General features: G+C 32.4%; 3 protein-coding genes, 1 long non-coding RNA gene and 2 other non-coding genes across 6 annotated transcripts; 1 reads left to right on the top strand and 5 right to left on the bottom strand.

Annotated features, from left to right (window-relative positions):
• Window positions 1–267: 267 nt before the first annotated feature.
• Window positions 268–351, bottom strand: TRNAL-CAG (transfer RNA leucine (anticodon CAG)). Its single transcript has one exon. It is a non-coding gene; the product is annotated as a tRNA-Leu (tRNA).
• A 2,647-nt stretch (window positions 352–2,998) lies between these two features.
• On the top strand, window positions 2,999–19,040 carry Ptr (patched domain-containing protein). The gene is made up of 12 exons (XM_065299109.1): window positions 2,999–3,205; window positions 12,961–13,231; window positions 13,315–13,529; window positions 14,440–14,618; window positions 14,939–15,123; window positions 15,180–15,338; window positions 15,392–15,592; window positions 15,650–15,781; window positions 16,405–16,711; window positions 16,772–16,991; window positions 17,069–17,278; window positions 17,610–19,040. Exons 2-12 carry the CDS (start codon window positions 12,961–12,963, stop codon window positions 18,618–18,620), a joined length of 3,090 nt encoding a protein of 1,029 aa, XP_065155181.1. The 5' UTR covers window positions 2,999–3,205; the 3' UTR covers window positions 18,621–19,040.
• TRNAL-CAG (transfer RNA leucine (anticodon CAG)) lies at window positions 6,451–6,534 on the bottom strand. Its single transcript has one exon. It is a non-coding gene; the product is annotated as a tRNA-Leu (tRNA).
• Window positions 19,041–19,253: 213 nt separating the features above from the next.
• On the bottom strand, window positions 19,254–19,815 carry LOC135789611 (uncharacterized). The gene is made up of 2 exons (XR_010547610.1): window positions 19,665–19,815; window positions 19,254–19,606 (listed from the first exon to the last, which is right to left on the bottom strand). It is a non-coding gene; the product is annotated as an uncharacterized lncRNA (long non-coding RNA).
• Window positions 19,816–19,819: 4 nt separating this feature from the next.
• Window positions 19,820–21,036, bottom strand: LOC135803718 (uncharacterized). The gene is made up of 3 exons (XM_065317393.1): window positions 20,757–21,036; window positions 20,137–20,692; window positions 19,820–20,078 (listed from the first exon to the last, which is right to left on the bottom strand). The coding sequence occupies exons 1-3, from the start codon at window positions 21,022–21,024 to the stop codon at window positions 19,820–19,822; spliced, it is 1,083 nt and encodes a 360-aa protein (XP_065173465.1). The 5' UTR covers window positions 21,025–21,036.
• Window positions 21,037–21,073: 37 nt separating this feature from the next.
• Window positions 21,074–25,224, bottom strand: LOC135803874 (uncharacterized). Its single transcript, XM_065317594.1, has 4 exons — window positions 25,006–25,224; window positions 24,387–24,945; window positions 24,136–24,325; window positions 21,074–21,486 (listed from the first exon to the last, which is right to left on the bottom strand). The coding sequence occupies exons 1-4, from the start codon at window positions 25,214–25,216 to the stop codon at window positions 21,271–21,273; spliced, it is 1,176 nt and encodes a 391-aa protein (XP_065173666.1). The 5' UTR covers window positions 25,217–25,224; the 3' UTR covers window positions 21,074–21,270.
• Between the last annotated feature and the right edge of the window lie 150 nt (window positions 25,225–25,374).

Raw genomic sequence — 25,374 nt, 5'->3', positions numbered from 1 at the left:
GGACGACCGGCGATCGGCGGCGCAGCGCGATATACATTCGCGACTCACGACTTCAGACTTCACTCTCGCTCACTCCCACTCTGTATTAAATCGTATATTTATTTCGTTATTTTATTTATTTTTAGTTTTTACAATGCTGCAACTTTGAAGGAAGCTGAATAGTTAGTGTATTTGTGGATTATATATTTTTTAAATATTTATACGTGGTAAATAAATAATTTGAGCTGTAAAAATTGTTTAAACTGAAATAAATTTAGAAAAAGCGATTGTCAGAAGTGGGATTCGAACCCACGCCCACAGAAGTGGACTGCGACCTGAACGCAGCGCCTTAGACCACTCGGCCATCCTGACTACATGTTAGTTAGAGATTATTGCCGTAAATCAGAGTACGGATCATTTATAGAATATTTTGTGTCGTATACGTGTACGTTGCGCCACCTATTAGTAGAATAGCATACTACACATGCTATTACATGCATAAGTTGCCTGAATTGCCTATGTTAAACATACATTTTGAATTGTTTATACTTTAAAAGATAAAAGGAACATAAAAGTGATATAAAAACATGTAAACACACCAACACGATAACATTTTACTACAATAACAAACAAAACACAATAAAACACAATTTTATGCATTTTACACTCAAAAACACACAAAACACAAATTATATTGTAAATTACACATGATTAATCACCAAATAAGATGAAGCAATGTAATGAATCCAACCCACATGTCGAACAAGCAATAATAGAAACATATCGGTGATATTGAGCACGATGCGGCGCACAAAAGCGTGGAAAAGTAATTTTGCGCGTCGTTAGACATGTAGGCAGGGCGTGCGCGTTTGGAAATCTCGATAACGAATCTCCAGCCGCCGGGAAATCGCTTCCAATCGCGTTGCGTGTCCATCTGTCTAGTCGTCTATCTGATTGTGTTTGAATCGGCGATTCCGTATCGGAATCAATCGCGACGCGGTCAATTTCATAGAGAGCTGCCGGAGATCATCATTATATTCGTATCTGGTGCAGATCCATTCTGTGCACACAATTTGTTCTAGGATAATTGAAAAACCACAATGACCAAAGCATGTAAACGATGAATAACATAATTTGTGGGAAAAAAATTAATAACTTTATTAATATTATAGAAATCTTTGGTTTTATAATGAAAAATTTATGGTTTTTATTTAATTGTTGAATATCTCGGAAAATTTTGAAAATTTTAAGAAATTTTGTTAAAATAAAATGTTCTATTGGTTTTGATCTATGTTTGTACAAAATATCATTTAAATACAATAAAAACTGTTAATGTTATAAGCAAATAAAGTTAAACGTTTATATAATGTGTATTTTGGGTTGCATAATCACTTTGTAATATTATAACTTGTAAAAACATGCTTATACTAGTGTAAAACAACATAATTTGTAAGAAAAACATTAATCATTTTATTAATATTATAAAAAATTTATTTTTTTTAATAAAATTTAACAATTTTGCATTTAATCATCGAATATCTCGTAAAATATTAAAGGTTTTAAGAAATTTTATTAAAATAAAATATTCTACTGATTATCAACTATATTCATACAAAATTTCACTCAATTCCAACAAAAAACCCAAAGTTATAAACCAATAAAGTTAAACGTTTATATATTGTGTGTTTTGGGTTGCATAACCACTTTGTAATGTTATAACCCGTAAAAACATGCTTATACTAGTGTAAAACAAAATAATTTGTAAGAAAAACATTAATCATTTTATTAACATTATAAAAAATTTAATTTTTTAAATAAAATTTAACAATTTTATATTTAAACATCAAATATCTTATAAAATACTAAAAATTTCTTAAAATTTTATTAAAATAAAACATTCCTCTGAATCTCCTCTACATTCGCACAAAATTTCACTCAAATCCAACAAAAAACCCCAAAGTTATAATCAAATAAAATCAAACATTTATATAATGTGTATTTAGAGTTGCATAACAAGTGTGTAATAATCTCAGCTATTCTAACCCATAAAAACATATGAAAACCAGCGCAAAACTCGCACTTTTCGTAACAACTAATAAGCAATGCCATCGAGTCGAGTAAATAAATAAATAACAATGCCACACAACTTTAATGTTACGTTTTGTTGCTTTTATACGCCGCTGTGCTTTTCTTCGACGATAAAATTTCACATTTCACATGCGCATCGCACTCGTGTGTGCAGTACCCGATCATCAGAAAGTCCGGCAACTGATTACACACTCGATCATCGTTTGTCGTTTGTTTACTCAGCGGCCATTTTGAATCGGTATTCGTAATGCGCCATTCGTCACTTGTTATTACCTCTGCGTTATGTCTTTGTTTATAACCTGCAATTTCACGTAAATAACTCCGTGTTTAAAATTATGTCGGGAATTTCACCGCGGAAATCGAAGAAATTTCGTGCTTTACGCGGAAGCAAAAAATTTATACTGTATGTTAAAAAATATTATGTAATTAAATATATGAACGCTTTGTATGTGTGTTTAAAGAAGTGAAAAATCAATCAAAATGTTTTGAGACGTTTAATTTATTCGCCGCACGTTTGACCTTGTCGTGACCTTTTTGAGGAAATGTATTTGTAAACGTTTTTTGTCTAGTTAATTGCTAATATTTGAATATTTAAATTTACGGCTTGTTGTCTGAGATAATCAACATCCTTTCGTAATAAAAGCAATTTAATTATTTCGACAGACGTAGAAAAATTCTACATTAGAAATCATAAAGCATAAAATATACGAATGCTAATTGTTAATTGTTGTCTGAAGTCGTCACAGACATCAATTATCAATCAAAATAAATCGCGATATTTTTGACGCGCATGCGCAGTGAAAGAGAAGACGTCTTAAGTTGAGTTAAGTGCGTGTGTAGAGTGCGTTCGGTTATCGCCGCTCTTTGTCACGCATGCTCGTAACGAAAGTTCTTGTGCGCTCGACGCTGTGACTCAGTCCAGTCGGCTTAAAACATTCGCGCAGGCTCGACGTGGTTGAGAACATTCAGTGCGCACTCACAGTTAAGTTATAAACAATTTTATTTTCAAACAGAAAATTTAAATAAAATGTGTGTTAATTATTAAAATAATAAATTTTATAAGAAAAAAAGTGCAGTGAAGTTTAAAGTGTAAAAAACAAAAAAGGAATTTTTTCTACGTACGAAAAATAAATCAAAGGTAAAATTATTTTATAAGTTAATTAATTTAGCACAGTTTCTAATTTTTTGTTTAAAACGTATGAAATATGCACTTTCGCAACGATTCGATGAATTTATTTTTGTATTTACGATTAGTGTTGGACGTAATTTAATTTAATTTCGTGTTTAACGAGCGATCATTACACGTTACACGTTGTATATGAATCAGACTTAAGTTAGACACTTAAATATAAAATAAAATAATGAATTGTATTTAATTAAATTATTTTTGTATTTTTTTTGCTAAAAATTGCATTTTTGTTGCAAAAACTTGAATATTTTCACTTTATTGTAGTAAAAACGGAAATATTAATATTACCGTTGTGATTATTGTTGCTATTGTGCATATTGCACATGGCGTGCATGCTATTTTACTCAGATATTAAATATTTAATGTAAAATATAGAAAAATAGCAAAAAATATTGAAAAAATGCAAAAAATTGATTTTTAGAGGAAAAAAAATTGAAAAAATCATTTTAACACTTTGTATATTTATTTTTTTGGTAAAAATTTAAGTGTTACCATCCAAAATGTACAAATATTCCAAAATTAATTATTTTTCTTAAAGAAAATTGAAAAAAAATGGCAAAAAATCAAATTTTTTGGAAAAAAAAATGAAAAAAATATTTTAACACTCAGTATATTTTATTTTCGGTATTAAATGAAGTGTTCCTATTGTAAAATGTACAAAATTTGCAAATTTAATTATTTTTCTAAAAAAAAATTGAAAAAATAGCAAAAAATCAAATTTTTCGAAAAAAAATGAAAAAAATATTTTAACACTCAGTATATTTTATTTTCGGTATTAAATGAAGTGTTCCTATTGTAAAATGTACAAAATTTGCAAAATTCAATTATTTTTCTAGAAAAAAATTGAAAAAATGGCAAAAAATCAATTTTTTCGAAAAAAAAAAATGAAAAAATATTTTAACACTCAGTATACTTTATTTTTCTCTAAAAATTCAGGTGTTTCCATTGTAAAATGCAGGTAGATTACAGATTAGGTAGTTTATAGCCCTTCACACCCACCTTTTCAACCCCTGTAAATTTTTTCTAAAGATTTCCACCGAAAAATACCTGCGCTCGCACAAAAATCCAAAAAATTCTCCAAACTCTAAATTTTAATTACAATGGTAACGCACACATTATTCTCGAGTGCACACACCATAGAAGAAAGTAGTCCGCCGGCAGCCATCTTCGCAATCTATGACATTGTGACCTAACCAACATATTTTATTGGGTCAGCATTTTAAAGCGCTCCGAAATTTTCTATCGCACACTCGAATAGGTTCTCTACCTGTAGCTCTAGCTTACATTCTAGATTCTACTCGTACCTCTACCTGCTCAATATGTGGCGTGTTCATTAAAGTGAAATTAATCGTGGTGTGCGCACTGCGCACCGAAGAATATTCAATCCTACCGCTTGGTGTTATGCAATGCGAGTTGAGTTTAACGTTTCGATTGGCGTTTCACAAGTGGCCGGAGATAGCCAAAGGCAAGGTGGATTGCTGTTATGTGTATGCATAGGGAATTGAGAGTTTTCGAGAATCAGAATCAGAAGTGAAACAACGCACACGGAAAAGAACTCGAACGAACGGACAAGAAAGCAATGTGCGAAGATATTTACATATTCGGTGTGTTATGTGTCAGTTTATGTAATCGAATTTATGCTGAATTCAATTTTATGTTGGTTTGGTTTAATTTTACTGGGATTTTTAGTGAAATACCGGTTTTTTTGGAGAAATACCGGTTTTTCGGTTAACCGGTATTTTTTTGTATAAAATTATTTTGATATTTTTATTCAAAAAATAAAAAAAATCCAAAATTTTAAAATTTTTATTGAAAAATACCGGTTAACCGAAATACCGGTATATTTACTTAAAAAATACCGGTATTAAACTCAAAATTATAATAAAACTTATTATTTTTTTAAATTTGATTTAAATTATAACGGTTTTCAAGTTTCAAGTTCAAAAAAATTTGCGTCGTCTTGGAACGTTAGCCACACATGTTTGCAAAGACATTAACCCGAATAATTGCCACCAGCCCACACAACATGCTAAATCGCAACGCCATAACTGAAAAGACGTGTTACCCAAGAGATTTAATTCGATATTAATTGATCTCCATCGTGCCGAGCGTGATTCTGTTTGTTTGCAGTTTAACGGCGTGCCGTTTATGGTAGGCAACCAACATGTCAAATAGCTTTCATTGTGGTTTAATGGTTTACCGTTATCCTCTGCATTTCTTCAATTCTTCATTTTCATTGTAAATGCCTGTATTGATTGAATGTCAATGGCGTCATAAGTAAGTTTACTACTTACTAATATGCACAACGGTATTACACGCGATGCAGTTTTGTAAATGAGTGATTAAGTCATTAACAAGTTGATAAACTAGTAAAACAGCTGTAAAATTAGTTTTTTTTTGGATTAATGTGAACACTTTGTATGTTTTTGTTGGGTTTTTAAGTCGGTATCTAATCGAAAGCACTTTAAATTTTCTTTATCAAAGAATGCGTACTTTAATGATGATTTTCTTGGAAACTATGAGAGTAATCAGTTCGTGGAATACGTCATTCGAAAGAAAATTTTATCAGCTACAAAAGCATTTTTTAAATAATTATTTAATTGTTGATATCAACCTGTTAAAATTGTTTTAAACAAAAAATTGCATAAAAAACATGAAAATTTGTTTAAAAATTAATTTAAACAATAATTATTGTTTAAATTTTATATTTTTTGTATAATATCATACTTGATTAAATTCTTAATAAAATGACGTTTGTTCCACGCGTGTAGCTCAATTAGTTATTAAGTTATTCAAGTTCAAACAATTGAATTAAACAATTTACGAAGTATAACACTAAAAACACAATGAAATTGTTTAAAAAATTATAAATTTTTTATGAATATGTTTACCTACGAGTTTAATACGCACAAAAATGAATCATTAATTTCTTGCACGTCATTTCAACCACGCAAAACAAAAAAAAAACAAAAGAAAAGAAAAATATCAAGATGGCGTCGTCTGGACGTGATCAAAAGGTGTGCCATTATTTTATGCATTCCTTATGCATAAAATCTGCAAGTTCCCTTTCAATATATTCATTTTCTATTGTTGTTTTGACCACCACAACTGAATCACATATTGATTCACTTGCAAAACATTCGATTGTTCACATTACTCATTACAAGATGTAAAATTTTATTGAAAAAAGCGATTGTCAGAAGTGGGATTCGAACCCACGCCCACAGAAGTGGACTGCGACCTGAACGCAGCGCCTTAGACCACTCGGCCATCCTGACTCACACTTAACTGTCATCGTAATCCGCCGGCTGTGACGTCACCAACCTAACCAAGTATCACAACTTGTTACCTTGATTTACACGCATAAAGCTGTAATTTAATAAATTAAATTTGTTTTAATGAGGTGTCACCGAACAATTGTTTGTGTTACACAAACAATAAATTTGAAATTGTAATTTACGCATGAGGCGAACACAAATTAAACAAAAGGAAACTTTTAATTAACGCCACATGTTACACCTGTTGCTTTTGACATAACTTACATACGTGTAATTAATTTGTTATATTCTTATAGGTGAATTGATTTTTTCTTTTTTAATACAATGAGAAGTGTTACGACAGTCTGTTGCTCGTAATTAATACACATTATTCACTATAAAGAAAAAAATAATAAAACTGGTAAAAGGTAGGTTAGAAAAAGTAGCAAATTATTGTTTAGTTTAGTAAAACGATTTGCAAACGTTTTATTTAGTTTAATAATATAATGATAAATTATTTGTGAAGAAAAGAAAATAAAAACTTTCATTTTGTATTCCAACTAACAGTTAAGAAAGCCAAAGAAAAGAAATGAAAAGAAAACAAGTAAAACAAAAGGAAATTTAGTTGATTTTAGTTTAAAAATATGTTTTTGAGTACACCCTGTATAAATAACGTTAAATTAGCGAAGTGAAATGCGTTACCGCTTAAAATTGTTAGTGTTTGCCGAATGACATTAGTAAACGTTAACAACGGTTGTTGGTTTTTGCTGTAAAATAAAAATAAATTAGAAACAAAATTATAGTGACTCAAGTTTAATTTACGAAAAGAAACGGACGTTCCACACGATTTACACTAAGTTTTACTCAAAAATATACAACACTAGCTTTAACCCGCGGCTTCGCTCGCGAATACCTAAAATAATGAAGTTGCTTCCGTACGCGTCTGTAGTCACAGAAGAAGTAACAATGAAGTAGAATGGCGGGAAGTTTAAAATGGCTGAAAGTATAGTCTATGGAAGTATTGTGTACAGTCTCCATAGTGTAGTCAATTGGATTTGATGTTGACGTAGCTGTCGGTAATACAGTGTGATAATACAGTGTGATGGTACTATAGTACTTAGGTTTGAGCTTCATTGCTGGAATGCTAGATGGCGTTAAAGTAGTCAAATAGCCAAATGCTGAGGTATTATTGACTAAACAATTTCTTTATTTTATTTAAAAAATAATTTTTTTTATTAAATAAAAAGTAGCCTATAACCATTCGGGGACCACTAAGAATATGTGTACAAATTTTCATGATGATCGGTTAAGTAGTTTTTGCGTGAAAGTGTAACAAACATCAGGACTTACGCATTTATAATATTAGTAGGGATGTCCAGTAAAACCACTCAAAAATTAAAGAAATGTGAAGCAGCCATTTTGATTTATAAAATATCGGCCATTTTGAATGCGATTGTGTAAATTTACGTATGTAGCTCGTGTTTTCCTTGCTTTTGCTGTTTTCTCTTACCTGCCTGCCTTGTAACAATTTTTTATTCTTTCGTAGACAAGTTCTGCGTTTATGCGTTTGTTTACAACCGTATTGCTTTAATTACAAACGCTGAATCAAACGTAATAAACGTAATCAATGCAAATAAAATACAGCGTCGATTGTGCCTATTGATCTTGATTTAATGAGAAAGTTACAACGTCTGATAACACTTAAACAATCGCTTTTATGTGCGTTGTTGGTTTGACCTTGATTAGAGGTTATCAATGTTTATCACAAAACAATTACAATGCATGTAGAAGTAATTTTATTTAAGTTTTTCTTTAAAAACATAAAAATTTTTACAGTTTTCTGTAATTTCTGTCAAAAAATTGTCAAAATTCAATTTTTTGACATATATTCAAGTTAATATTTAATTCTATGTTGATTTTACAATAGATAATTATATAATTGTCCTGTTTAGTTCTAAAATCTTGAATTTCTATTCAGTAATCATCGTAATTTAATATGCCGGCGTCGTCCAACGCTCGTGTTACGTTTTGAGGTTAGTAAATGGCGTGCGCGTTCACCAGGCGGCACACAAGTTGCATACTAAACGATTTTCAATACACTGTCCCAACGACCGCGCATGCTATTAATTACTTAACGAATAATTGAATAAAGTCGCTTGGATAATTCAACTCAAGTTCAACTTGACTTAACTTAAGTCTATCAGCTACTCCATCAAAACAAATTATGATTATTTCTATAGTAAACAATTTAATAAATTTAAATAATGAAGACGTGCTGACGTGGATTAGGAGGTTATGACCGCGGCCATTTTGTAATCCAATGCGTAAACTTGTTTGTTTATTGTCTATTCTGTAATAAAACAAAATGTTTATTACACTGACCTCAAATAAAATTGTTTAATTATATCTTATTGATAATTGTTCGTTAAATTACTTAAGACTTAAGATAAATTAGAGTAAAGTTATGTATTAATTAGATTTTTTGCTTGACTTAACTTAAGTCAGTTACTGCGTTGGCTCGAAAGTCGTCACAAGGCCACACTTCTACGTTCGGACTAATTGTTCAGCAACAAATCGAATAAACATGAAGCTAATACGCTAAGAAAACGTGTAGTAACCAAGCGGCCATTTTGTTTACTTAAATTTATTTAAATCAGTCAAAATTTAGACATAACCTACTTTTAACCTGTCAAAAGTCACATTTCAAGTGGTAATTTATGATGAATGTCAATATCATTGCACAGATTGCGAAAATTAAGTCGTTATGGCCGCATTAGTATTAGTTGACTTAAATTAAAAGCGCATTAAGTCATATTAACACATTTAAAATCATCTGGGTAATTATCCATTGACACGAAATATGAAATCGAAAGTTGAAATAAAACTCTGCGTGTATGACTTAAGTTAAGTAAAGATTACTTAAGTTAAGTAAAAAAAAATAAAATAAAAGTTAAGTAAAAACTTAAGATATTAAACTCAATCTCAATCGTTTGATCTATTTTTTAACTAAATTATTGCATTCACAAGGTCGCCATTTTAAATTTTAAAATTCCGCCATTTTAATTTAAAAAAAAATTTTTTGTTAAAATGAAAATAAAATGAAATAAAATTACTTCCTGTACATGTACAATTAATAATTTTCTATCAAAATTAATTTCACTACTTAAGTATGTTGCTGAGTACTTCTGACTTAAGTCTGTATTGTTTGGTATTTTAACGAGACACGACGTGTCTGAAAACGTGTGCTTCGTGCATGGTCGATATCGAGATCGAACCCCACACTCCAACACTCTATTACCGCGTTATTATGTACTTTCAATAGTTGCAATCGTTCGAGATGTTATAATAAACGCCGTATAGCCAAGATGGCGGCAATGCAACGTGCGCAGGGCGTGGCCAGTGTGCCTGAGATAATCGTTTTCCACTAAACAACTCAACCGAAGTGAATGTCTACCACTAACTAATAATTTCTCAGCAAGTAAATGTCAAATGGTAAAATTTAAACAAAATTGAAAAATGCGCGCCACGCTTTTTTATTTCTGCGCGCGCATTTTGCAATTTGGCGCGAGTGCAGGTTTCACTGCATAATTCAATTATATTTTCTTGCGTTCTTGCACATTTTTGCATTCACTCTCGGGACAATCTATTCGACATTCTCCGGCAACCGACATGCGTTTGTTACAATCATTGCGGACGTTATTATGCCGCAATTCATCATAATCACGATCACAACAACGACGAGAAACTAAACGAGGAGAAATATCATGGAAAACAAAAGAAAGATCGAGGAATTAAATATGAAACAAAGCGAATCAATTTTAATGAGGCGTTTTGCAATCTTTCTATGCAAATTGTGGCAATTTTATGCATTTTATTGTATTTTAATAACAAAAATACTTTTAATTCACATTTATACATATGTCCAGGACACCGGTCTATGCCTATTAAAAACACATTGTCCGTCACCTATTCTGGACATATTCTTTTTCATTTCACAAAACGCTTTGTATGACGTCCGCTTATTATGACGTGTTTGTCAATTCCCTTCGATGTCATTATAACCGGACTCTACTGTATATCAAATTGAAACGTAAAAAAATTATTTTTTAGAGTTTAGATATGTTTAATTGCAATAAATATTAATAAATCATTCTATAATGTTTCTATAAGAATTTAAATATTTTTTTGCATTTTTATTGTGTTTTAATAAAAAAAAAAACTTTTGATTCACATTATTTTCATATGTCCAGGACACCGGTCTATGCCTATTAAAAACACATTGTCCGTCACCTATTCTGGACATATATCTAATTGAAAACAAAAAAATTAATTTTTTAGAGTTTAGTTATGTTTAATTGCAATAAATATTAATAAATCATTCTATAATGTTTCTATAAGAATTTAAATATTTTTTGCATTTTTATTGTGTTTTAATAAAAAACATTTTTTTGATTCACATTATTATCATATGTCCAGGACACCGGTCTACCCCTATTAAAATTACATTGTCCGTCACCTATTCTGGACATATACTAAAACTGCACTTTAAAATCGAAATTGTTTAAATTTAGTTATGTTTAAGTGCAATACATTAATACCCCGTACAATGCTCTTTTGTTTAAGTTAAAATCACGCTCTGATAGACGTCCTAATGTCGGCTTAACGTGTTGATACGTCCAACTAGGAACAGTTTATCACGAGCAGCGCGCGCATCAAACACACACTTCTATTATGACATCCGTATTAACGCCCAGCTTACAATTACATCATTATCGGGCGACAACAAAGTCATCTTCGCCGAAATTAAATTTTACGCACAAAGAGACAATCAAATGTATAACAAGATGGCGTCGCGCTGATTTGCAGGTGATTATTATGTCATAAAGATGAAAGTGGAAAGCACGAATCGAAGACGACGGCGCATCGGAAGAAAGCGAAAGTCAGCGCACCGTGGGTCGCCATCACGTACACACACTGCGCGCGTTGCGCATGCGCGCTTTACTCAAACGTAACAGATTATACAATTCAATACGTATTCGGTGCGATCGCATCCATATTATATAAGAATATTATTTAATATGCAATTTAAGGTTAAGTCGGCCATTCTATAATAAATCCCAGTTGAATCGTTGAATGAATTACAAGCGTTTAATAATACGATTTCATGCGGCGTAATTGAATCGTCCGGATTTAATTTAATAATTTTCATCTCTTGCATCCGCACATTGACACAAAGTTAAAAATAGAATTTAATGATTTTAATAAAAGCGCCATCTATCAGTGAAAAACCATAATAAATAACCTATTTTGTCCGTATATGCAGCGTGTGTGTGTGGTTGATTTTATTGCACTATTGCGCAAGTGCAAAGAATGAGACCGACTCAATGAGTTCTTCGACTTCTTCGAGCGATTCAAGCGCGACTAGCGCTTAGTAGGGTTTAGACTTCGACTTCGACCCGCAGTGTTAACCTCCTTTCGAATGCCGCAAGCAGCTGGCTAACATTTGCGGCGATTTTTTCACGCGCATGCGCAAAAAGAATCATGCACAATTACAACGCAGCTGCAATTTATTACTCATTGTTCATAGAAATAAAATTAAAATTTATCGAAATGAAATTAGTTTTTAATTTTGTTGTTTTGTCCGAATGTAATTTTGCGATAAGATTTTTGTGATAAGTTAATTACACTATCAAAAATATAGATTTATATCAACATACTAATATTTCCGGTGGAATGTCAAATAATTTTATGCAACATCCTAATAAATTAAGAAATTTACATGCAAAAATGGCGGTGTTTAGTAATTCCGCCAATTGGAATGCTTAATGTGTTGCGACATCTATGGTTGAATAGTCAAGGTCATCCTAAGTGACTTAAGTTGAGTTTTGATGGCGCCGAAACAAGTAATTATTAATTATTAGTTGTCAATGATGGTATTAATGGTATTAATTACTATTGCGTAATGTGTTACACTTAATTTATGGTTAAGTCTACTTAAATTTGTTTATAACGTTTTTTTATCGTGATTACGGAAGAATAAATTAGAAAAAATTGTATGACATTGACATGGATACTTATATTCGTGAAATTTAGCAATAATTTAATTATTTAAATTATTTTAGGTAGAAATATTAATTTGTTATAAACAATAATGAACATAATTGTACACGCAACGCGTATGTAACATTATTTAATTAATTTCCGGATAATACTCATTTCCTTATTGATTTATTTACATTTTCTTGTTATTTCATTCTTTTAATTTATATTTTTATACATATGTCCAGGAGAGCGGTCTATCCCTACTAAAATTACATTGTCCGTCACCTATTCTGGACATATGTCTAAATCATATATAAAAATCCATTTTATACTTAGTTTAAGTAAAATTACTTAAATTTCCTGATAGTTTAATTTCCTTACTGATTTTTTTATATTTTCTTGCAGATGGGATTAAAATGCTTGGACGCACTACTAAATCGCGCCTTTTTCCGGCTGGGTTTAATCGTCGGCCGCCATCCTGGTTATTTCCTCATCATACCCATCCTGTTAACAATGTTCTTCATCACTGGCTACCAACGTATCCACTTCAACATAGATCCTGAGTATCTCTTCAGTCCAATCAACGGCGCTGGCAAATACGAACGCCAGGTGGTGGAGAACTACTTTAAGGTTAACTATTCGAGTAGATTCAATGTGGCGCGTATTACTAGAGCTGGTAAGTTATGCAACACAATATACACACATGCATAACCCATTCTTTAAATTAACTAAAATAAAATATAATAAATAAATCTCCAGGTCGTTTTGGACGTGTAATAGTAACGTCAAAAGATGGCGACCCGAATATTCTACGTAAAGAAGTGTGGGCGGAACTGCGCATGCTCGACAACATTATACAAAACACCACAGTGCAGTATGAAGATGAATATTTTACTTATCAGGATATCTGCGCAAAGTGGATCAACGAATGCTTCAAAAACGACATTCTGAATCTTGATTACATATTGGATGACGTAAGTTGTGCACATAACCTCAAATCAATGCTATTTTTGCATCGCGCCATCTTTTATATTGATTTCTGGATTAACGGTGTAATCGTTTACGAGTTTACGCGTTTCGCACCGAAAATTCGATTTCGTTCTACTTTCACCGGTGCGAAAACGCTCGAGTTAACAAATTGTACCACATTCTACCTAAGCTACAGGGTGTTCAAAATATTTTTCAAAAATTATTTAAAATAACTTAAAATTATTTATTTTTAAAGAAAAAATATTAAAAGATTAAAATTATTATTTGTAAAATTTATACAGGGTGTTCTATAAAAGGAAAATGAAAATAATTTAAAATTATGTTAATTTACATAATATATGTAAGTGTATCGTGCGTGATCGATCTTCGTCGTTGCACATTCGTGTCGATTTTACTTACTTGGTTATAATAAGACTTAAGTCGGTTTTGTGTGCCGCGGTTGCATATCGGTTTCGATGGTTATCGCGTGTCTGCGTGGAAAAAGTTACCATCGACCAGCAAGAAAACATAATTTAAGTAATAACCATGCGCACAAACGCAAAATTGCGCCGAGTAAATACACTTAAGTCAACTGAACGCAACTCAAACTGACTTAAACACTTCAAACTGTAATAAAAAACGACGACTTTCAGATTTTCTATTTGTTTAAATTAGGTTTTTTTTCCTCTTTGAACACTCTGTGTAATTTAACAACAAATTTAAACAATCGACACATTTCTCACACATTTCGTACTTTCATATAGAATTTTTACACGATTCTATTGTATTTTATTAATATCTTCCGGTTTATCTAAATCTAAGTCAACTCAAGTCATGACTTAAGTTAAGTCATTTTGTGTATGACTTAAGTGTGATATTTTTATTTAAACAAATTTTTATGTTATATGTTTATAGGTCGAAAGAGGTGAATTGAATTTAACATTTCCGTTGATGTTTAACCCGGAAACATGGGATGCGCATGCGTTTCCGGTGTTTTTCGGCGGAACAGTCGTCAGGGATGGCATTATAGTCAGTGTGCCATCCACACAATTAGTCTATTTTGCAAACGCAGACAATAAAAAACTAGACGCTAAGTAAGTAAAACACCAGTGACCTATTGCCCGATAGATGGCGTTAGTTACTTATTAATCTCCTATACGGTCTGTAATTTGCATACTTACTTAAGTGCTTAATCCGCATGCAGCCGCACACTTTCAATTACATAACCTGTCATTCCGTGCGATTATAGCTTGTAGATTGCTTCATGCAATCGAATGAAAATTGTCGTTTCACAACATTGTAGACAATTAATACGATAAACTGCTTTTACTGCTCTTAATTATTAGGTTCAGCTTAAAAGAAAATTAATGGTTGCATAACTCAATTCATAACCTCTTATTTCTGCTATTTTTAGGGGTGTTGCCTGGGAAGATATGTTTTTAGATAAAGTAGGCGAAGCGCAGGATAAAGGAATGTTTAAACACATCCGCATCGCTCGATTTGCATCTAGGACACTTGATAAAGAACTCGAAAAGAATACGAATTCAGTTATTCCGTATTTTTCATCAACGTTTTTAATAATGGCTATATTTTCAGTAGGTACGTATTATTTTCTTTGTTTTTATTTTGTTTTATATTAATTTTTATGTTTTAAGTAACTTGTATGATGTCTGATTGGGTACGGTCTAAACCATGGCTCGGGTTACTTGGCAACGTCTCCGCGTCAATGGCAACACTGTCAGCGTTCGGGTTATGTGTTTACATGGGCGTTGATTTCATTGGTTTAAATTTAGCTGCGCCTTTTCTTATGATAGGTTAGTATTACTTCAAAACATAACCTCAAAATATTAATTTTATTTTTATTTAGGAATTGGTATTGATGATACGTTTGTAATGTTGGCTGCATGGCGTCGTACATCTATAAAAGACAGTGTTCCTGAACGCATGGCTAAAATGTTGAGTGAAGCTGCTGTGTCGATCACCATAACCTCAATCACAGACATGGTTAGCTTCTTTATCGGTGTATTCTCACCGTTTCCATCTGTTACGATTTTCTGCATTTATTCAGGTAATTACATCAAAATTTAAAATAAATTCAAATTAAATTTTTATTTTTTGCCGATAGGTGTCGCTACAATGTTTACATTTGTATGGCACATAACCTTCTTCACTGCATGCGTCGCCATCTCTGGTTATTGCGAGCAGAAGAATCTGCATTCCGTCGTGTGCATTCGTGTGCAACCAGTATCGAAGTCAAGTGAGTAATTTTATAATCAATTTAAATACTGGTATTAACAACAAGAAAGTTATTTTCCCCACAATACGTAACCGTATCATGTTGTGTTATGTTATTGATTATAATTCGGAGAATTGTTGTGCGGTGTGCGACAACCGGTTCCGTTGTTTATGTGTGCCAATGAACGTATTATACAAGGTGATACTAAATATAAATCAATATTTATTCAATGAATTATAAAATTTTAACAAAAACACATTGTATGTTAAGTAATTCTTACTGTTAAGTCACATTAAGTTATTCTTGCGCATTATGCAATATGCAACCGAAACGATTCCGATAAAATAATTACATAATCAACACGGTAATATACAGAGTGTTTGAAATGATAATTAAATATTAAAAATATCTTCCGGCCTTGGATGATATGATAATGATTATTATCATTATCGTGTATATTGCTTCTGTAATAATAATAAATATTTTGTTTACGTAACGTTAAGTAAAAACTTGCAAGTCTTGAGAGAAAGTTCCACCTTCATCTTACTTAAGTCATTCGACAATCACATAAATTTAACTTGTTTTACTTAAAATGTAATAATAATAACCTATAATTCATTTTTTAATTTTTTAAATTTTTGTAGAAAATCGTTCGTGGTTCTACCGATTCTTCTGCAGTGGCGGCGTAGACCCGGAAGACATCAACAATCCGGAAGATAATCGTGATCATGCAATGATGGTCTGGTTCAGGGATTATTTCGCCGCATTTTTGAATAATAGTTGTATAAAAGTATTGGTTATATTAATTTTTGGTGTTTATCTCCTCGGTGCGGGTTATGGCGTCACCCAAATTGAGGAAGGACTTGAAAGACGGAAAGTAGCCAAGTCAGATTCATACGCCATTGAATTCTTTGACAGAGAAGATGATTATTTCCGTGAATTTCCTTATAGGTTAGTTTTAACCTCAAAAATTTATTTTTTTTTTAATTAAATTTTTTTTTTTAAATTTAGAGTTCAAGTAATTGTCAGTGGAGAAATGAATTACTCCGATCCGGAAGTCCAGTTTCAGATAGAAAATATCACTCAGACTTTCGAGAACACTTCGTATATCTCAAACAGTATTTATACGGAATCATGGCTGCGATCATTCGTGCAATATGCCGAACGTAACGAAGATTATTTAAACATTTCGATTAAAACCGAGGAAGGATTCTTGGACGCGCTTAAAGAGGTAATTATTCATTAAATAAATTATGTTTAAATTTTAGAAATCAATCATTTTGTTGTTGTTTATTTTTTTTTTTATAGTATTGGTTGACTGATGCGAGTCCTTTCACTCTCGACGTTAAATTCAACGATGACGGCACCAAAATCATCGGCATGCGGTTTCTCATCCAAGCGGTAAACATTTCCGGAACTGAACACGAGAAAGAAATGGTGCGGGCACTGCGGAAAATTTGTCAGGACAGCGCGCTAAATATTACTGTTTTTCATCCTTATTTCGTTTTCTTTGATCAGGTCAGTATTAAAAATAGTGTTTTAAGTATCAAGGGAGTTAAATGACACTTTAGTCACGAGATTCATTGACTTTAGTCACGGCCTTAGTCAATCGTATTTAAAGTAGCGCTTTTTATGTTTAAAAACCGTGGAAAAACTTTGGTGTTGATACAAGAGCTCCACCCTGTGACTAAAGCCCGTGACTAAAGTACTTTTGTCACGGATTTGACCATCCGTGTTTAAAATACCACTTTTGGTGTCTCAAAACCGTGAAAAAACTGGTAGAAGTAGAAAAACTCATTTTAAACACTAAAAAATTATTTATTAATAATATTATCATTTTTTATTTCAGTTTGAACTAGTACGACCACTATCCCTCCAAAATATGGTTGTAGGAGCTGTAGTGATGATGATAATCTCATTTTTATTCATTCCCAACTTCCTCTGTTCCCTCTGGGTAGCCTTCAGTATAATCTCCATAGAAATCGGAGTTATTGGATACATGGCCCTCTGGCACGTGAACCTCGACTCCATCTCAATGATCAACCTCATAATGTGTATAGGATTCAGTGTTGATTTCACCGCACACATCTGTTACGCCTACATGTCTTCCACAGCAAAACGTCCTGATGAACGTGTACGTGAAAGCCTCTACGCTCTTGGATTGCCTATCTTCCAAGGCGCATTCAGTACCATTTTAGGAATGGTCGCTCTACTCCTAGCAAACAACTACATATTCCTCGTCTTCTTCAAAATGGTCTTCCTGGTAGTATTCTGTGGAGCAATGCATGGCCTCTTCCTACTTCCGGTTCTACTATCACTCTTTGGTCCTGGATCCTGCACAGATTGGGATGAAGACGACGCTATTAAAATGTCCTCCATTGAAAAAGCCCTTCCACATCCATATTGCATACCACACCCACAATTCACCTTAAACGCAAGTCTTACACCCACGAATCTGAAACCAAAAAGTTATAAACAATACGATATGGAAAAAGATTTAGGACTTGGTACATCAGAAGAAAACTCTAGTGAATCAGGATCAAATAATTCAAAAGAAAAACAAATGTTGGAAGATGAAATGACTGAAAGAAGATATAGAGAAAGATGGAGACGTAGTTCTGCTTCTGATTACCCTGTATCAAGGAATGAATTCCACGCTCAGCAAGTGTTGGATATCTACGGGAATGACGCAGAAAGAGATTGGTATCAAAGACGTGAAGCAAGACGAAATGCACAACCTCCAGCAGGGAGATTTGATGCGCCTGCGTCGAATGCACGTCGACGACAGGATCTACAACGCTCGTCATCACATCATAACCTACAACATCCGAAGTATATTCAGGAACTACGGTTTCCATAGATTTAGTCGATTTTTTATTTCCCAGTTTTCTTTTACTAATATTTGTCATTTCATGCACACCCTGTAAATACCCCAAAATGTAGGTTATGTAGGCTATGTTGAAAGTTAGGTTATGATTTTCTATTGTAGTAGCATTAGTTTTAGTCTACACGTCGACTGGATTAAGTTATTTAATTTTTTTGTTCACGAATATAAATAAAAAGGAAACGAGTCATGTGTGTAGTTGTAGTAGTGGTTTAATGAGTTTAGTCTGGGCGTGTTCTTAATTGGGCGTGATTAGTAAGCACGAATTTTACTATATTACTTAGTGAGAATGGAATACACTTTGCTCAACATTGTTATTAGAAATTATAGCGATTATGGACCATTCGTAAGTCATGTTTGTAAATATTTATAATTGAATAAACGTTGTAATTATAATTTGGACGCCATTTTGATTTAAATTTTTGTGGTTTTATAATCAACCTAATAAAATAGTATGTTAGGTATTAAGGGAGCACCACACTGTGACTAAAGTCCGTGACTAAAGTACTTTAATCACGGTTTTGGTCGTCCGTGTTTAAAGTTTCACTTTTTGGGTCTCAAAATCATGGAAAATCTGGTGTTTAAGAGGTGGAAGTTGAAAAGAATATATTTTTGTGCCTTTTTAAAGAGAAAATTTTATTTTTTGTGAAAAAATACAATTTTTGCATTTTTAACTTTACTTATGTGCAGAAATAGAAATATTTAATTTTTTTTAATCATTGTGCTTTGTAATTATCTTCTACCACGTGTTTAAGGTGATATTTTGCAAGCTGCAAAATTTCCCAACACTTAATTATTAATTGATTAGTGTGTATTTTTGTGCAGCTGAAAATTGCCATCTAGAACATTTTTCTTTTTTTTTTTTTCTAATGTTGATGCTCTGCATTCAATCTTTCCACTTCTTTATTTACAGCGCCTGTGCTCTGCATAACTGTCAAATACGAATACATTGTTTTCATGACCTTAAAACATTAAATTTTACATTAATAAATAAAAATTTGATAGCATTTTAGCACTTACAGCCACAAACAAACTTTTTCCACAATATGTGAGTGTTCCTGCTGGTGTATGCATTGTTTTTGACTTCTGTGGATCAAAAACAATAAAGCACGAGCTGTTCTATTATCTCCATCAAAAGGAATAGATTGATAAGCAATTTCCACAACGTTTTCACTCTAAAAACGCATAATTAACAGAAAAAGCGTAAAAAAGTAAATTTTAGTCAAAATAGAAAAAAATTTTACCTCATCCACCATTCTCTGTCCAAAAAAGCATACATAACTCAATGAAAACACCCACAAAAGAGAATGAGCAACATTCTGAATTCTAAAATCTGTCAAAAATGTGTAAATCAACACGGCGAGTACAACAGGCGTTCCGAAAATATGAATTAAAAACGCATCTTTTACCAAAAAGTAATAAGTTTCATACAATCTACAAAAAATTTAAAAAAATTAAAAAACCAAAAAAAAAATTAATAAAAAATCAATACTCTAAAATTCTTTGATGATACTTCAAAGTCATATTCATATGTGCCCATCTCTCATCCCAATTCTCAATGGTCGGTATTTTCTTCAACATTGTTTGAAAATACTGCAAATATATCACAATAAACTCCGATAACTGACTATAAAAACACGAAGATAAATATCCAATATAAGCAATTGAGTACGCAGTAGCAAGATGCACAAGTCCACAAATTGGCCGAAAACGTCCCATACATCCCGGAAAATACGCCGGAAACATAATCCCACACGCATAATCTTCAGGATCCGGACAATTTGCTGTTATAATATAATAAGCCAAAAATGGCACCGGTAGAAATATGATCAATAAAGTGATTTTTATCAATACATCCGACATGGCAGCGCGTACTTCTAAATCCGGAGGTTTTTCGTACACTTCAAAATTACCCATTTCTAAAACCAACGCTTGCCAACCTTTTTGCTGCAGATATAAGGTTTGAAAGAGGTAGAAACCCAATGGGAGGGCTATGATTAAGGTTAGGTTGGTTGTATAGTCACCGAGATGAAATTCTTTTGTTAAAACTGCAATAATATTAATAATATTAGTGATAAATGTTTTTGATTTTAAAATTTTGTGTTTTTGTACTTGTTACTCGAACCATGTGGCAAATAGTGACAATAATCTCTGTATTTGACACTGTGTAAATTAACCATCCTCGTGCCAACTTCCAATAAGTCAATTCGCCCTCAATCCAGAATTGATGCAAGATGAAGAAGCGTCTGATAAAAGTCGCTAGCTCAACATGTTTGTTTTTCATCTCACGTACGGTGGCATAGCGTAAAAGAAACGCTTCGAAGATTTCTTCAATCGAACGATCTTCGGACTCATCTTCGTAAGCTACAATTTCCGCCATTTTGAGACTAGATACACACAAGTAGGGAAAATAAATTAAATCTGCTGTATTTATAGTGATAGTTTTATTCGTTAAATATTTATTTTATTTGTAGTACAATAAAATAACATAGATATATTTTTTATAATTAAAAGGTAAAGTGTTTAGATATTAATAGTGTTGATACGTTGATATAGTAATAAATTAATAAGTAAATGTGATGTGAATAAGTGTGGTTGTAATTTATATAATTCCAAGTGTTTACATTTACTGTTGGTTGCTGGTGCTGTGGATTAATGCGAGATATGAATATGTTGTTTTCATTACGGACACAAACAGTTCATTCCCGCAGTACGTGAGAGATCCGGCAGGTGTGTGCATTACTCGCTGACTGCGTAGGATTAGCAAGGCGAGGTCTTTGCCAGTGCGAATGTCGCCGTCCCAAGGGATTGAATCATATGCGATGGTGACTATTTTTTCACTCTAAGAAAGAAAAACAAACAATATTACAAGATAGATACAAAAAGTGATTAAAAAAATATATTTTTTTTTTAGCTTTTAGACACGTTTTTCGCTTCTTTACCCCGAAATTATATTATTTTTAATTCTTACTCGTGACTCGTATTCAGAGCATTGTACAAATGTAGCGGTAGATGTGACTCGTGTTCAGGGCACCGTATGAAGTTAGCGGTAGAAGTGACTTGATTCAGGGCACCGTACGAGGGTAGCGGTAGAAGTGGCAGGTATTCAGGGCACCGTAAGTGAATTAATGTATAGCTGACTCTCATTAGCATTAATTATTGACTATAAAAGTCTAAATTATGGGACTAGTATCTGTCGCATTCATAGATGACACTAGGATGCACTAAAAATCATAAAATCGAGTTATTGCGGCTTATTTTTATATTTATCGACAAACGTGGGCATGAGAATAGTTTTGTATACAATGCTGTTATCTGCGATTCGGTGTAAACAACGTTTTTAACGCATGTGTCCCGCGCGCTGTCTCCTAGCGCCGCATCAACTTGCTGCATGCAGCGAAATCTAGTTTAGTTTAGATCACAGGTAATGTGTCTATTGCAAATTCGCACACAAGGTCGCGTATCTTCGACGCGTCGTCTTTGTGCATCTCTTGCTTTCTTATCACATTCTGTCCCGTCGTTGTTTACGCAGTTTCGGCTTGCACTATCGGTGAATTGCAGCCAGTTTCGTGCCGGTCGCTTGTTCATCCAGTCGTGTTTTGAGAGACTTATATCGACTATTTATCGACTATTTATTTGTACTTTGCGACTATGGTAATTTGTTTAATGTTTGGAAATGCCGGTTTTGGTTCGCATGTGTTATGTATATTACAAGTCGGATATACGTATATCGCCTTCATGTTGATTCTTATCACTAAGAATGATCCATCAGGCTCGTGGAAGTATTTTTAACTAAAAGCACAGATTGTTTATTTTGTGTTTATTGTTAATTATAACATAATTCAATTGTATGAAATATTTTTGTTTTAATTTATGTTTTCGTTTAGTTACAGCACTTGTTGTGCCTGGCAGTCCGATAAGCTGTATACTGGTAAGTTTATAATTCAATTATGTTTTTCGGTCAAATTTACATTTGCCATTTATAAACAAGTTTTGCATTAATTACGTGCGACCTATCTGTGACACTAGATATTACCAATTCAAAAACAGGGCTAAAACAGAAAAATTGCACTTATAGTCGCGTTTTTTGACCTTTTACTGTTGGAAATATATTTATTTTATATTTTTATCTGATAGAGAATTTTCCAATCTTTCATAATCAACAATTCGTTGTTAGCTATCGTTTTTAGTTTAAGAGATATGAATTTTCAAAAATCGTCGAAAGAAAGTATCAAGCACACCCCCTTGGCAATTTTTTTCTTAAGAATGAAAATTTTATCTCTCAGATTTCTGTTTTAACTATTCTATCTTATAGAAAATAATTCGTAGATTAAAACGCTGCGATCAGATCTTAATTATCTCTTTTAGTTTACGAGATATTCGCGATTGAAAAAAATGGACAAAAATTGCAAAATGTCACTTTTTAGTACTTTCAGTCGCATTTTTCGACCTTTTACTGTAGGAAATATAATTATTTTATATTTTTATCTGATAGAGAATTTTCTAATCTTTCATAATCAACAATTCGTTGGTAGCTATCGCTTTTAGTTTAAGAGATATGAATTTTCAAAAATCGTCGAAAAAAAGTATCAAGCACCCCCCCTTGGCAATTTTTTTCTTAAGAATGAAAATTTTATTTCTCAGATTTCTGTTTTAACTATTCTATCTTATAGAAAATAATTCGTAGATTAAAACGCTGCGATCAGATCTTAATTATCTCTTTTAGTTTACGAGATATTCGCGATTGAAAAAAATGGACAAAAATTGCAAAATGTCACTTTTTAGTACTTTCAGTCGCATTTTTCGACCTTTTACTGTAGGAAATATAATTATTTTATATTTTTATCTGATAGAGAATTTTCTAATCTTTCATAATCAACAATTCGTTGGTAGCTATCGCTTTTAGTTTAAGAGATATGAATTTTCAAAAATCGTCGAAAAAAAGTATCAAGCACCCCCCCTTGGCAATTTTTTTCTTAAGAATGAAAATTTTATCTCTCAGATTTCCATTTTAACTGTTCTATCTTATAGATATCTTATATTATAATTCGTGGATTAAAATGCTGCGATCAGAACTTAATTATCTCTTTTAGTTTACGAGATATTCGCGAATGAAAAAATTGTCAAAAATTGCAAAATGTCACTTTTAGTACTTTCAGTCGCATTTTCGACCTGTTCCTGTAGGAAATATAATTATTATATGTTTTTATCTGATAGCGAATTTTACAATCTATCATAATCAGTATTTCGTTGGTTACTGTCGCTTTTAGTTTAAGAGATATTAATTATCAAAAATCGTCGAAAAAATTATCCTTTTTTTTCTATGCATTAAAATTTTATCTCTCAGATTTCCATTTTAACTAGCATATTTGATAGAGAATTGTCCATAGATTAGGACTCTCTATTACTATTAGTTTCTGATACATCCACCATAGAAATATGGTTGAAAAATTAAAAGCATTTTTTAACATTAAAAAATTACAATTTTTACCTCTTTAATCATCCGTTGACCAATAAAACACACCACTGAAAGCGCCAAAACAAACAACATACCATACGCAATGTTTTGTATTTCAAAATATATCTGTACTGAATACGCCAGCAGGCCCAGAACCACCGGAGTGACAATTATATGCGTCAAGAATGTATTCTTCACCAAACTATGATACCTTTCATACAACCTACAAAAAAAAAACTGAAATTAACTTCTTTTATTTCGCATTTACCAGTAGTACAACTTACTCTAATATATGTTGATGATATCTAATAACTTTCATAACATGAGCTCTACGTTCTTCTCCTTTTGCAATCGTAGGAATTTTCGCAATCAATCCATGCAGATGCTTAATATAACACACAATATGCTCACTCATTTGCAGGAAAAACCACGATGAGAGGAACCCAACGTACGAAAGAGAATACCCAGAGGCAATTTGCATTAGAGCGCAAAATTTCCGGGGACGTGGTGACATACAACCAGGAAAATATCCACCAAACATCATCCCACATTTGTGATCATCTACATCCGGACAATTTGACAAACCAATTGTGATGAATAGAAAGGGAAGTGGTACCGCAATAATCAACATTGAAATCTGACTGTAGAATTCATAGCTTGCATCGACAAACTCAATATTAGTCGGTTTTTCATACTCGGTAAAATCCCCCATGTCATAGAGCAAGGCCTGGAACTCTTTCTGTTGACTGAAGAAGGTTCGAAAGAACGCAAAACCAGCTGGACTTCCTGCTATGACCAAAATGTCGTTGGCTATGTCATCAAAATTAAATTTATCTGTTTTGCCTGTAAGTATGAAAATTAATTAATATTTAAAAGTCATATTTTTATTTAATTTATATTTACGTATGTATAAGATGTCTTTCCATATAAGGCAGATGATTACAGTGTTGCATAACAAGAGAACAACATAACCTTTCACGACGCGAAAACGGGTAAACTCACCGGGTACCCACATATGATAAAGAGTGAAAAATTTGATAAGGAATCGAGATAATGCAATATGGTCGTCTTTTACTTCTTGCACTTTGATAAATTTGCGGAAATACGTCTCCATTCTTTTGATTAACTGCATTTTTGCCAGAATCAAATGTAGATTTCGTTTTTCAATGTGTTTTTATACTAGAAACGCGTGTAAAATACTGCAGATGTTAGAATTAAACGAAATTAACGTTGTAATTAGCAGAGTAATTAAAAAATTGATAATTGAAGACA

The sequence above is a fragment of the Atheta coriaria genome, unplaced genomic scaffold (genome assembly GCF_025399875.1).
Source record: "Atheta coriaria isolate IRGN ID8LTWV9N9 unplaced genomic scaffold, Caltech_Dcor_3.1 hic_scaffold_3_pilon, whole genome shotgun sequence".
Lineage (NCBI taxonomy): Eukaryota > Metazoa > Arthropoda > Insecta > Coleoptera > Staphylinidae > Dalotia > Dalotia coriaria.
Note: the sequence above shows the minus strand (reverse complement) of the source record. Positions and strands in the feature narration are given on the sequence as shown.